This window comes from Amblyomma mixtum, chromosome 2, assembly GCF_055824585.1.
Source record: "Amblyomma mixtum isolate Tamu chromosome 2, ASM5582458v1, whole genome shotgun sequence".
Classification (NCBI taxonomy): Eukaryota; Metazoa; Arthropoda; class Arachnida; order Ixodida; family Ixodidae; genus Amblyomma; species Amblyomma mixtum.
Window position 1 is genome coordinate 2,379,080 of NC_143013.1, and position 14,877 is coordinate 2,393,956.

Genomic DNA, 14,877 nt, shown 5'->3' on the forward strand with positions numbered 1-14,877 from the left:
CAGATGTAGTCTTTCATGTAATGATTGTGATCGTGAAACAGGAAATAGTGCCTGTGTCTGCGGAGACAAGAGGAACAGCTGTCGTATCATACCCTTAAAGGCAAACCTTATATCCCCCCAATTTGTATGCTTTGCTCCAGTCTAACTATTCGACTGTGGCTCGTTTCAAGGAGTTAGTTTGTCGGCATGACGTATTTGGCTTGCCAGGTTTTTACAGGGAAGTTTCCTCGACATAAGCACGCCGTTTGCTGACTGCAGTACCCGTAGTACACTTCTGAGCCATGCACATTGATACTACAGGGCATTAGATAGTACTAAATATGGACATACTTGAAGCGTCGTTTAAATTCACGAACGCTATGCACATTCACGACGACAAATATGTACACTCTAAAAGTGTGGCTTGGTAGCATAAGCAGTACTTACTTTTTCTCGACAGTACTACACTAAGTTTGTTGCATAAGGATCACAAAAGGTTAATTTACGTGCATTGTGTAGTATTAAACGTCTGATGTGTTCATTTAGCGACTCCATTCAGCAATAAGCAATGCAGTAGCCTCGCGAAATGCTTCACGGGCTGCAGGTTTTACTTTGAATCAGTCGAAATGACCGTCACACTTTCTCAGGAAAGGCTAAGTACGTATCCGAGACCCCTTTCAACTAGCTCTGTCAGTCGGCATCATGCAACGGAAGACAGCAAAGGCAGGATAAGTGTTGTAAACAGTATAATTTATTTGGTTAGTAGAAGGCTTTCAAGCCACAAACGCTTCAACACGGGGTAGATGGTCATGCCGCGTTTCAGAGTTTGGCATTGGGAGGCACAGTCTGCACGACGGTCAGCTTATAACATGGCAGGTGTCACTCTTGAACATTGCAGAACGCACGCAAAACAAGTCCTGTAAATTATAAGAAAACAGGTTCTTACTGGCCAGTAAAGAGTGGCATGCACTCATCATTGAATCGTTCATACACAGATCCAATATCAGCTTTTAGTTGCGAGACCACAGCTTTTAACTGTTAAACTTTTAACAGCTTTTAAGTTGTTGATCGTTAAGCCGTTAACCGTTAGCTGTTGAAGCCGCTTAGTTGTAAGCGCAGCTTTTAATTATTAGGCTGAATAGGTCACCGTGGAGCTGTATACTATTCGCTTTTGGCGGTCCTCCAGAGCAGTGTTCGCTGTTGGCTGCATCGCACCTCCAGCGCTAACACTGTCAGCCCAGCCAGCAGTACTGCCTTCAAGAAGGAGAACATAGTTTAACGATTCCATTCTGGTCCAGATAAATATTGGACTCCGCAGAGGAGGTTTTCGAGTTAATTCCTAGAACTGGGATTAATTTACCTTTCAACAAACTCATGGCGCATAGACGTTGCGTCCTGCCTCAATTGAAATGCGATTGTCGCGGGAATCTTCCCGAAGTCCGACGTCAAAGCCGCTGATTGGCTCCAGCGGCTAGCACTACGCGGACTAGACTTTCGAAGAACCTCGAATAAGTTTTGGTTAGCGTCCATGAATAGTATAACAGCATTACGTCTCCGACGACGTGCTACACCATCGTCTCTCCCGGCAGTCACTTGGGGCGATGACCGTTACTGTCCTGTTTGTTCTTATGGTGCTTCTCGACACCGTTGTTCCGCGCTTCGAAGTCGGTCGCGCCCAAGTGCGACACCTGTACGTAGGCGTCACCGTAGAAGTCCTTCAGGTCACCCGCCACCAGCGCGACGGCGATCGAGAAGATGCCCGACGCGGCCAGGAAGCCGGCCGACGTGCCCAGGTACGAGTGGCGCAAACGCGTTAGGTCGTACAGCCAGCAGTTGCCGCTCGTTCCGCAGGCGCTCTCCCACACCTGGCAAGAGCTGTCGATCACGGCGCCGTAAATGAGCGGGTAGGGGATGTACGCTGCAAGGGAAAAGGAACATGACGCGTTAGTCGGATGCTATTCCGACACGAAACGATTTATGACCTTCAAAAGAGGCCCTCCAACTCACGGCGTCGACCTATTTTCACGACGTCGGGGTCAATCGCCTTGCACTTGTCGCTCCCGCTAGCATGGATCACGCTAGGAGGTGCAATGCGGTTGATCGCGACGTCATGAGGATAGGTCGACTTAATGAATAGGAGGGCCTCTTTTAAGGGTCATTTTTCGCTTCGTTGTTGACTCGTAACTTGTAACCGACAGCATATAGTGTAGCTTGGTGTTGCAACCTGTTTCGATTGGCTTGTCCCACCAACTGATGTATATAGGGGAGAGATGTAATGGCGCAAAACTATCGGGAAGTTGACTGTCGATAGTATTCATAGTTTTTTTGAACTATCGATAGTACGAAAAAAACTATCATAGTACTACTATCGATAGACTATCGATAGTTTTATCGATAGCACTATTGTTGATATTATGCATTTATTGGCCAGCGATAGTCAAAACATTACCAAAACATTTGCGGCACCTGATCGGTTTCATGGCCTTAGGAGGCTCAAAGAGACTCAAGCTATGAGGGATGCCGTACTGGAGGTCTCCGGATAGATTTCGACCAGCTGTGGTTCTTTAACCTGCACTGGCATCGCACAGCACCCGGGCCCTTTGCCTTTCGCCTCCATCGAAATATAGCCGCCGTGGCCCGGGACCGAACCCGCGTCTTTCTAGTTAGCAGCCCAGTACCATTCCCCCGTGCCACCACGGCGGCATTTGCGATCGCTGACTACCAGCAATACTCAATTCATGCATTTATGAAATACCTTGTGGACGAATGAATTATTTAATTCCGAAGCAAAGGGCCCGCGTATGTTCACCGATACATTCATGCTCAAAAATAAAGTTTTCTCAAGTTGCGCGACTTTGAGCTGTCCGATCTTTGTTTACTGAACTGTCGCATCCTCATTGCAACATGGTAGTCTATAGGACGTGCGCGGTCATATCTACCTTCTGTTCAGTGCATGGAAGTGTTGTGCGATGCCTATCAAACACTTCGTCGATGGTGAGGCTGCAAGCGTGGCAGTGGTTTATCGCTCAAACCTCGGAAGTATTTCCAATAGAATACTAGATGAGAAGGACATCTTGATACCCTAGCTAGATATAAGATACATAATATAAGCACAAAATCACAGATTACAGGAAGCAGTTCTACATAAATATATCTATTTATTTATCACATCGTAACAAAGACATTCGACAACGTGATGGCTGGAACAAGAAGAACGAAGGTTGATTGCTGTGCATCTCATTATTTGTAGGCTCGTGATAGCATAGCATATGCACTGAGCATGTCAGGTACCTTTTTCTTCTATACGCCGACCTGTATACAAGCTATCCAATTTTAAAGATAACTTCCGGAGTTGTGAGAGCATACTAGAGCTAAAATAAAATGGCTACCACTTAAAACAGACGAAAAAGCGCGGCAGTTCAGTTTAAAAGATAGCTGGGACAGTTTGAAAAATGCCTGGAAATGCATCCGATGATAGAACAAACAGCACAACTTGTGCTGGCTAACACGACACCATCGCGCACTGCAGACGTCATCATGTATAGTCTGCGACCTGCATAACAGAAATTACGGTATTTTTATGGGGTACAGCTCCCCTTGACTTACGCTATTACAAACCAAGTGTAGAGAGGGTACAGCGCACATGAAATTCCAGCACTCTGCCTTCCGTTCCGTTGCCATGTACACAGATTCAGAGACAGTTCATTTTCAGCAGGATGAACTTACACAGCAAATTCGCCAGAGCATTGGCCAGACCAAGGGCGATGGTCTTGTCGCTTGGGCTTATGCTCCTGGATAAAAAGAGATATGGAAAGTACCATGAGCGGACAGCCAAGCGGTCCCACACCAAACCAAATTCAGATAGTATACGGCAATTCCGGTTCATCAAGCGCATGTGGTTCTCTCAGTTCATGAATGGCAGTTTACCAAGAGAAAAGTATACAACAGCTTTACCTTGCCGGTACTCACCTATGGGGCACAAACGTGGAGGCTAACGAAAAGGGTTCTGCTTAAGTTAAGTCCAACTCACCGAGCTATGGAAATAAAAATTATTGGTGTAAATAGGCTTGCGCATCGCAAAGGCAAGATAACCGCTGGTCCTTAAGGGTAACGGAGTGGAATCCAAGAAAAGGCAAGCGTAGCAGAGGGCGGCAGAAAGTTAGGTGGGCGGATGAGATTAAGAAGTTTGCAGGGATACGGTGGCCGCAGCTGGCAAATGACACGGTTAACTGGAGAGACATGGGAGAGGCCTTTGCCGTGCAGTAGGCGTAGTCAGGCTGATGATGATGGTGATGCTAATGATGCAAGCTCTGGGTAAATGGTAAGATAACTCATTTTGCTCTGCAACAACGCGTGCACGCACACACGCATTCTCTCTCAAACACTTGACCATGTACACGCACGCGCTCTCGAGTAATGTGTATAGGCCTACATTTATAATAAGGGAGTAACTACTCATTGGCATCCACCCGAGCGCAGCCATACGGCTACAAAGGAAAGCTATACAGCTTTCTCAGAAACTTCGCAGTTAAAGAAAAATTCGTCGTGGTCCGGGGACGCCAATGAGTAATTACTCCCTTATTACAAATCTACTCCACCTTGGGGGATTCCCCTAAACATTTGACCAGGCCTACATTTAGCGACATGCAAAGCTTGGGAAACGGTACACACAAAGAGTCAGCATTTGGTTGTCAGGCGTAAAACCAGAGAATAACTTACGATGTTATAATGCCCACACAGTATCTGCAACGCCATCAAAACTGCACCACGTGTCGAAATGGGACGTTCACCTTACTTTTTGATTTTTCTGTTGTCCAGAAGGGAAGGCATCTACTGTATACATGCAGGACCTCGCAATCCGGGCTCTTTCCGAAAGTTCACATTCACATTCGGAGCACGGGACTCAGAGTAAGAAAGGGAAACTTCATACCCCTTTTCTCACATTATTAAAACGATATCATTAAATGCCTCATGGGGGTAAAAAAATGTGTCGTTGGTCATAAAACTCGCCCATTGGATAGAGGGAAGTGACGTAATCAGACCGGAAGTGACGTAATTATAGGTAAAGATATCAATAGGCTATAAAGCTATCGCACTGCCAACACAGAGGGTAATTATGTGTCACTGTGAATTTTATTGAGCTGGCCCTTTCGTCGCAGAGGTCATAAATTCGCGCGTTTTGGACAACATGACGGTAACAAAGCCTACGATCCCTCTCGAGTATAGAGTCATAGCAGAACCCAAGTGCTGCAAATGTGAAAACAACCGCCTAAGGACACTACGCCATTGGAAAAGATAACAATAAAACATGCATGGGCCTCGCTTTGTATAGTGCACCTAGCAAGGACGCACACCTATTGCTTATTATGTATTGCAAGAGTAGAACTCAGTCGTAAAAGAAATGTTGCTACAGCTGAGCTCCTCGATGGGGAGTGAATGCTAAATTTAGCTTTCCAGGAAGCCGCCCGCTGAAGTGTCGGTGTGGCAGAAGCCTCCGGCTTCCACCGTGCCTCCGGCTTCCACCGTGCCTCCGGCTTCTCGAGATCGCTTGCTGCGCGCATTGATGAGAGCTGCTTTAAGATAACAGCCATCACCCTTGAAGCTCTTTGTGCCAAGGCCAACAGGAAGCCTTTGCTCTTGAGTCCAACTCTTTACCTCACGTAAGCGTTCAGCACGTCGCGGTTACTGTGGACACAAACAAATGTATTCGTGGCGTGAATAGTTGTACGGATCACGCGGGAATTTCCTAAGCGCGCAGAGACATTATAAGAAAAACAGCGCTTAAAAGATGTTGCGCATTACGCCATCTCTAAACACTAGTTTGATTAAACTCCAAAGCGTGCCATGTTACCATGAACCATGGTCGCGTACACCATTCTCCCCCACACAGTTTACTTACTTAATCAGAAGAAATCCTCATATGCGTTGACGATAGAAACTGCATGTAAGTAAGGCTGCAAATTGGTCTAGTTTATTGATATTCAAACTCCCTGAGGCTACCCTACTCCGTCATTGACTTCACAACGGTGATCACGGAATCCTCGTTGGTCTTGACGTCACAAATTTGACTCGAGCGCCGGGAAAAACTCTAAAATATAGTTTTATCAAAAAAAAAAAATACGTGTTTTTGCCGTGCAAACATCATCATAGCCAGAAACAGCCACAGAATAAATGTTTACTGAACAAAACTGGCAGGAGCTTTCTTCAATGTCTTTTTAAAGTTCGTCAGGACACCTTAGACGAATGAGAGATCTTTTAACATATACCGGAGAGACTATTCTGGTAATGAGCATAGCAGACTATACTCCAAACGGTACTGATGAAGCATAATGCTAAACGCACGACATACCCTTTCTTCTGTCTCTCACACAACACGCTACCGCGCACGCACGCACACAGTGAAAAAATTGCGCGTACACTGTCAACTAAAGTGTTGAGAGGCGAAAGCCGAGGACACTGTGCCGTGACGACTTCCGGTGGATGGGACGTCACACCGTTCCCGTGGCCATATCGATACCCAAATTATACATCTTTCGGGAATCTTAAGTGTTAATTACGCTTAATTAAACATTTTTTCATGTAATTTGACACAAATCAGATGTTTTTCCGACCATTCTGTGACAATTTTCATTATGCCGTGACGACTTCCAGTGGATGTGACGTCACATTATTCACTATAGTCACTATATAGTCACTATATAAACGTCCGCGCTATTAATTAACTAATTAATCTACAGTCATCAAACTTGGCTTCTAGGTTCATTTTTTCCTCCTCTATCTGAAGCAACCATTTTTTTTCTCTTATATTTTTTAGTTACTGAGTCAACACGAGTTAAACGCTGCCATAGGTGTGACACCCTCTGCTAACGGCCGACAGTATGAGCCATTAAAGGCTTTCGTTTTAATATGTCAATATGTGTAGCAATAAGCAGTTGTTTAAAGTTCATCGCGTCATTAACGCTGCTCACCTAAGCATGAAGAGAGTGTGGCTGACGGACGTGGATATGCCCATGAACTGCACGAGCGACACTATGATGATGAACTGCACAAACATGGAGCAGGTTCCCTTGCAGAACCCAACCACGGCGTTTCCCGAGAAGAAGTCGCTGTCGTCGAAAGTCTTCAGGCAGTTGCAGTTGGTCAGCTGCAAAACAACGCGGCACATTTGCAAAACATCGTCTGCGTCTCAAGTTCTGCTCTGTATATACACTTCGCCAGTTAGCTGCAACATAGCAGGCACAGAAGTGAGCTTTTCAATGGAAGCCGTATCTGGGCTTATGTGAGGATATATTTTGTTTTTCACTTGCGTTCATTTATTCATAATAAAAGGATTCTCGCACCCGCACCAATACGCAAAATACACAAGAAAGAAGACAGAAGACAATGATGATGATGATGTCTTTAGTCTTAATGGCACATACCCACTGTGGAGGATTGGCCAGAAGACAACACGGGCGCTGTATTCTTTTTTGTGTGTTCATTTTGGCGCTAGAATTCTTTTATTATGTCTGACAACCAAGTATAGCCCAGCAGCTAGTTCGCTTAAAGTTAATTTATCGTGTGGGTATAATACTTTTTCTCTTTCTTGTTTATATATGCTCGATACTTTCGATTGTGGAATAGTTATTATTAATTTAATTAATTAATTACTTCATTAATTCGTTCATTCATTCATTTATTTATTGCGCAGTAGCTATTGCAACTGCAAATGCAAACTTTGCGATTCGCGAGCACAGAAAATTGGATGCTGCGTCAGGCATAGTTTCTTCGTCGTTGCCTTTGTGTTACTCACTTCTTGTTTATCATCTTCATTGCTTGAAAAATGCGCGGGTGCTGAGAAAAGCAAAAGAGAGCCAGCTGTGTCTTTCTAACCTTACTTTCGCAACGTCTATCGAAAATTGGAAGGCACGGCACGTACAAGTGGTCGGAGATCATTTTTATATTTCCGCTCGAACCTGAACGCATTCGCATATAGCAGAGGGGCGTATTCATTTCTCTCCGCGCCTGCACAACACTATAGCCTTCAGGTGCTTTTCAAGAAGACGCACAAGTTGGCGCATCACGCGCCTTTTCAGGGTTACCTTTGATGGCCTTGAGTTGGTAGGAAAAATTCAAGGGCACGCTGCTGTTGTCATATTGGCTGCGGACATGTCCGTTTTTGTCTGAAATCCTTTTTTTCACGGTTGGTTTTACAAGAGGCTGCGCTTGAAGCTCAAGTCACGGTCAGATGCCATGGCTGCACGCAATATTGCCATCAAGCGTCCCGACTGACCACGAGATAAAAAGGCGCATTCTATGTTTTCTCGGCCTTGACTTTCGCTACCGTGAAATGTGCATTGGACACGGCAAATTTCAGAAAAGACGATCTGGCTGTCCGAAAATGTTGACACGCAGTAAGTGTGTATAGGAGCTGCGACGCATGTGTTAGTAAATATGTCGTCAACGTATTCCAATCTTAGTCTCGACAATACGTTAAGAATACGAGAACATGTGTAGGATACATTGTTAATCTATTACACAGGTGCTAGGCTGCAATCTATAGGTACTTAAGTTTAGAACTCCATGAAACCGGATGTTGAACAGACTCAAAACTTCTTGAGTTTAACTGATTCAACGTTTCTTTATCGAGTTGAACAACACAGCAAGAGCATGCATGATTGCGAAAGCCACTTTGTGTTATAGCCATCATATTTCTGTTATTATTCTTATGACCATTTCCTTGTTGTGAGTACATGTTAAAATCTGTTTCAATATTCTGTTCTTTCTTATTTTTTCACTTCTTCTACACCCAGTTCATCACAGGAAATTTGTTTGTTTTTTAATTTAGTAGAGTTTTCACTCTCTCTCACGCATATCTGCTCTGCTGTTTTGCCGTGGATATCTTCCGTACGCACAAAAAAAAGATGTATACATAGTTGTGGTATCCTGTTACAGTATTCCTGGTTGTTTAATTTCTCACGTTCTTTTAGGTCTCCTGACCAGTATCTGGGTATTGTTCTGAGCATGCACGTGTTCAAAGCCTGCAGGTGTACTCATTCAAGAAAAAGGAGGAAAAAAAAATGAATATCTTAACACTAAAGTTTTCTATTGACCCCAGAAAAATCAGTAGGCTAAAATTACATAACAGCTGTCACTGCACCTGCACACTACATGCCCAGCATCTTTCAGAACGAAAAGGCTTACCGGCACGTGGTCAGTACTCGAAATATGCACGGATCTAAAGGGTGCCTATCGACACTGTAGAGGCACTTAACCTTGTACGTCTCCTCTCAGATAGCAGGCCCGTGTGATGTCGCCGCCGCAGTGAACAACAAAATATATTTTGCATCCACGGCCGCGAGTCCTGTTGTCAGGAATGGAGGGCGGGTATGAGCAAACCGAACAAGCTCGCATTGCTGTGTCATGCATGCGTAGCATAGTTCGCGCTCGTTTCAAGCTCAGTTAACGAATGCTAAGCAAATGTCATATTTATTATAGCGAATGTGTTAGCGATCAACCAGGCGCGCGATTGCCGGTGGCGTTTCAGTGATAAACCATATAAATTAAAAAAAAAAAACTGATTACCGCCATCTGATGTGACTTAGTGGCGGCTTCACAGTGCTCTGTCTGCGCGAGGCCGTGGTCTAGAGATATAAGCGCTCTGTGTGCTTCTGACAGCTCCGTGTTGCAACAAATGACCCCGAGCGTTCTTTAATATACTACAGCAAAGAAAAACTTTCGCCTTAAGTTTTGTTCACACACAGATCTTTTCGTAAAATCTTCGTAGTTTAGGCTTGTTCTGTGCAGCGTTTAAAACATTTTCATTCATTCGAATAGGGGCCATGTCATGGGAAACACTCCAGACCCCAAAAGATACCACCGCTGATTCTTTTGAAAATAATCAGGTTAGCCGGCTATTGTGTCAACGAAGTTTCGACGACGCATTTTTCGCGAAAAAAATTTTTGCTCACTTGAGCGCTTTTGGAATTTTCCGCGAAGATGTACAAGTTGGTTGGAGTTAAATATTTTGAAATGAAATGAGAAACGGGGTACAGTGACAAATCTTATTTTAAATATTTTACTTGCGTTGTTACTTCTTCTGACTTCATTAATGAAGCCATGCAAAAATTTTCGGCGTTTTCTTGGTTCAGTAAAAGAGCAAATATGTGACGCTTTAACAAATTATTTAAATAATCTTCGTTAATATTTCAGCCACAATAATGTTTTTTTGTTTTCAACTGTTGCTGTAGTTTATTCTAAAAATCATATGCTTTTTAAGAAAACTAATTCCGATGTTCGCAAAAAAGTGACTTTTTTTCTGGGGATCGAACTTAAATTAAGGATCAATACCCTTCAGATAAAATACATGAGGTGGCTCATAATACACACCAACCTCTTTGCTTACAGTTTGGAAATTTTAATTCGAGGAAATTTTGTTTGAGGCGAGAAAAAAAAATTAAATTCCGCAACCAGCCTCCTCTGTAAATACTGCAGAACTGTGTCTTCGGTGCTGAACACGCCTGTGCCGCCGACTATTTTTCTGGAACGCATATGCGCTCTGAATCTTTGTATCTTTATCTGGATCCTTGTTTAGGAAGGAAAAAGTCACTTTTTGTGAACTTCAGAAGTAATTTTCTTAGAAAGCATTGTTTCACAATTTTGAATTATTTTAGCAGAAGATACAGCTACAGGTAAAAACAGCGAAAATTTATTGTGGCAGAAGCGTCGCTGACAGTTATGTAAAAATTTACTGAAACGTCACATTTTTTTCGATTTTTTACTTAACCAAAGAAAAATGCGGAAAAGTCTTGTATGTGTTCAGTAATGAAGTCCAATGAAAAAACAACGCAAGGGACATATTCTAAAATAAGATTTGTCATTGTATCTAGTTTCACATTTGTTCTAAACATTTTTAACTCCAACCAACTTTTGCTTCACGTGAGCATGAACGCTCACGTGAGCAATTTTTTTTTTCAAGGAAGTTACTTTGTTGAAACTTCATGCATACTCTCTATCGCCAACTGGCCTATTTTTTTATTTTTTTTTATAATCAGCGCCGTTCGCTTTTCCGGTATGGGGCATTTCGAGAAGGTTCATGAAGAACATTTACTGTTTTACTGAGGCGGAACACAGGGCATTTCTTTCAGTTATGCCTTCAGTTTATTGCTTAATAACGCTGTAATCTTAATTTATAAAGAAAACCTCCTTTACAATGAAATATTTGAGCAAAACTCGAACCTCGCAATCGGCCTTCTCTTGCAGTGAAAAACAATGGTGCAAGCGGTCGATTACCAGAACAAAATAGTTTTTAGTGCGAAAGCACTGCACTACTTCATGAGGTCTAACCGAGTTTATGTAAAGCTTGACTTTGAGGGTGACCTTGGCCTATGCAGAAATAAAATAAATACAACTGGGGCTACTGAGTGTGGAACCCGCGACAGAGCGAACAGATCAGCTTCGCTGGCCCCTGCACGAGAGCACTGTGCTATCACCGCTTCTTTGTTTTTCAACATGGAATTTGTAACAATGATGCGATGTTTTATGTACATGAGTTATCTAGGAACATAGCATAGTAGTATATCATAACAGCATAATGATGTGCCACTATGCTATCGCCGCAGCTGATCACGCCCCGTGTTAAACTGCAACACACTGTTGCGCTGTGCATTGCTCATCATAGTCTTCATTAACTTCCACTTGCGGCGCGAACATCGTCGCCAGACGTGCCATCGACCCAGCAAACAAAAACCATAAGCCAACCAGGCTAGACGCATGCTTTCGCACGTGTACTCGGTTTAACTGCGTTGAAACCCGACCAATTTTTTTTTTTATATTCGCATCATGAAACTAACGTTTCTTGAGTTTCTTTAACGTAAATGCTCGTCAAATGAGGACTGTCATCCACTGTCAGCTGCTGCTTTCCGTGCAAGTATTGCTGAGTGAACTTGCCTTCGTCAGGTTAGCTCCCGCCTCTCCCTCCGGCTTCTGGCATCCAGCAAAGCAGGGAGAGAAGTACACGGTGCCTCCGACGGGTTCGCACACGGGCTGATAGCTCTGAAGGGTGCAGTAACACTCTTCGTTGCACTTGTTGTTGAGGTCAAGACTGGAAAAAGAAAGGTCACGTTCTGAGTTCAGAGCATCCAAGCCGGATGATTAATGAGTAATGACGCAAAGATTAGAGAATATAATACATGGGCAGCGGGAACTAATTAGTTGACTAAATGAGCATATACAGTTTTGGCGGGGATACGTGTGCCCTCGACGTTTCAGACTGCTTTTATACACATGCAACAATGAGATTCACTTGATTCCGTAAACCTCGGGCAAGGTACTTGAACTTAGTGTACATGGCATAAAAAAGGAAACCCTCGGGAAGTGTTATTGCACGCGCTTCAAATTGCAATATTCGTTCCCAAGCTAACTCGCAAGGATGTGTAATTTATTATCTCTCACTTGTAAAGATGTAGCTCGCTTATATTGCCTTATATTACGACATAATCGTCATGGTATTTGGCTGTCAAGCAATCGCACTTCTCACTACTGGCAGCAGAGGGTTTCACCAACAGTTTTTTTTTCTTTTTCCAGAGGATAACTGTGTTTTTCCGTCTTTGCGAAACAGGCGTGAAGTCTTGTCTGGGAGATTAGTGAATGCCTTTCGATCTAAATCAGCGCCACGATTACATGGATAAAGATTATTAATTCTTAACATAGGAAAAAAAATGAGGACGCAGAATACCACACTTCAAAACAAACACGTAAGAATCATTCCATCTACGTGCACCGTTAACTGTACCAATAGAACGTGCAAAATATCTCACTCTTGTTTCAACAAGCAATATCTTTCTTGACGAACAGTCGCGGCCATCCCTGAGCTGTTTAGACGAAAGCCCTCTCACTAAGCCACTAACTGCGAAATGCGAGTTAAGGGTGCCTACCTTCGCTATGACTGTTACTGCTGCTTTGCCATTCCTATTAACCAAATACTAATATCACTTACGTGCCTGATCTGTCATTTCGGGTGATGCGTGGCGTAACAGCAGAACGCCTGCGTTTTCGTATTAGCGTTTTCGAGATGACAACGCCCAGCAACAGAAACAGTCCATGAATGCCACCTTATGCACGGACGAGCCACTCACTTCCCCCGGACGACGGATACCCCGGGCATGGTTCCGTAGTCGCACTTGACGAGCATCGCCACGACGAAGCCGCAGGAGACGACGAAGGTGACGACCACGTTGTACCAGGCGAGCACCTTGGGCGGAGGCCTCAGTCGGTGGATCACCACGCCCGACAGCAGGAAGCTCGTGATGTTGAACACAGACGAGATGAGTCCTTGAACAGAACGACGGATGCGCAACACAAAGCCAGCTCAGGGCTGAAGTAAACGAAAGAGAATAAAGGCTCTCCGCATTTTCGCTCGAAGTAAGCGAAGAATTGAGAGAAGTAGCTGCATCACCTTCACGCAATGCAAGCACGATGTGAGAACGCTGTACCCAGCATTCGTGGTTCACGTCGTGACATCTTGCGCACTCTAAACACGAATTACCCTAAAAGGGAGTAGGAAGGGAGTAAGCCGTATTCAAGCGCCCTCCCTTTTAGAAGCAGGGTGTGCTGCCCACGGCCATGGGCAGATTTCCACCACTAAAATACGGAATGCTTACGGTAGGTAAGGGAAGCAGAGTCCCTCACTAAAAAATGCGAAGTTCTTTCAGTTACGAAGGTTTTAACCGATGTTTCAGTCTCCTCCATTTGTTATCCTAAAGACCTCCGGTGGCACGCTTTTAAGTCTCATTTCATTGCTAACTGCTTTGAATTACTATGATTTGAGGCGCGAATATGCCTCCTTTGCAAACAGTTAGCATTATGTTTTATTAGTGATCGAAGTCTTGGTTTGGTTTCATGGTTTATTGGGGTTTAACGTCACAAAGCGGCTAAGGCTATGAGAGACGCCGTAGAGGAGGGCTCCAGAAATTTCGACCACCTGGGGTTCTTTAACGTGCACTGACATCGCACAGTACACGGGCCTCTAGAATTTCTCCTCCAAAGAAATTCAACCGCCGCGGCCGGGATCGAACCCGCGTCATTCGGGTCATAACCACTGAGCCACCGCGGCGGGGTGATCGAAGTGTACCCAGGAACTTGGGCAGCATACCCTGTTCCTAAAAGGGAGTGCGCAAGAAGACAGCTTATTCCATTTTTATATGTACACGGTGGAGGTTGAGCTTTTCTCTAGGCCGATGTCCGCATAAAGTGTGAGTGCTTTAGGCTTCAACTGGCGATAACTCGTGCCCACACAGCGAAAAAAATTAACACGCGACCATCAATGATGCTTCTAAGTTCATCGTTGACAGGTCTTCAACCCTACCTCACTGTGCCTTATAAAGCTTATAAAACTCTACTAGCCCTTATAAAAATGGTCAATAGAGAGTCTATAGACTTCTTATAGGCTCTATTGCCTTCTTATAGATATTTCTTTTTGTCTATTCATAATCTATAGACTGTGTATAGGCAAAAGTTTACTACAAGTTTATGGCCATAAGTCCATAGGTGTAAGGCTTGTTACTGATGGACGACGTGGTTAAGTGTACAGCTGCCACAAAGTGCATCTTTGAAACTATGTCGCTGCGCGAACACGCAAAGAAGAACTGCTTGGCGCTGAATTGACGCAACTCAGCCATCCGCGTGACACCGTCGTAATTAACCTGTCTTCCTCATCTGGCGGCTTCTGCTTCGCGGGCACGCAATTCCTTACACTGGCGGTGTACTCTCGTCTCGTCATCATTAGGATCTGCTCGCCACTGACGCTTTCGCCCCGCCTAACGTTTGTGCAACTCCGGAAGTTCAAGCATTCATCGCACGCGCTCACATTAGCGGTGACGTTGGCGTAGTTACTTCTTCGAGTACTGTTTCGAGAGACAC

General features: G+C 44.3%; 1 protein-coding gene across 1 annotated transcript in view; it reads right to left on the reverse strand.

Moving 5' to 3' along the window:
• Positions 1–745: 745 nt before the first annotated feature.
• LOC149358234 (solute carrier organic anion transporter family member 74D-like) overlaps positions 746–14,877 on the reverse strand; it is a 30,154-nt gene continuing 16,022 nt past the window's right edge. Inside the window, exons 5-9 of the mRNA XM_089570288.1 lie at positions 13,095–13,290; positions 11,908–12,061; positions 6,948–7,123; positions 3,706–3,770; positions 746–1,897 (exon numbers count right to left, since the gene is read on the reverse strand). Of these exons, the coding sequence (XP_089426414.1) occupies positions 1,569–1,897; positions 3,706–3,770; positions 6,948–7,123; positions 11,908–12,061; positions 13,095–13,290 (920 nt within the window). The 3' untranslated portion in view covers positions 746–1,568. The remainder of the gene's footprint in view (positions 1,898–3,705; positions 3,771–6,947; positions 7,124–11,907; positions 12,062–13,094; positions 13,291–14,877) is intronic.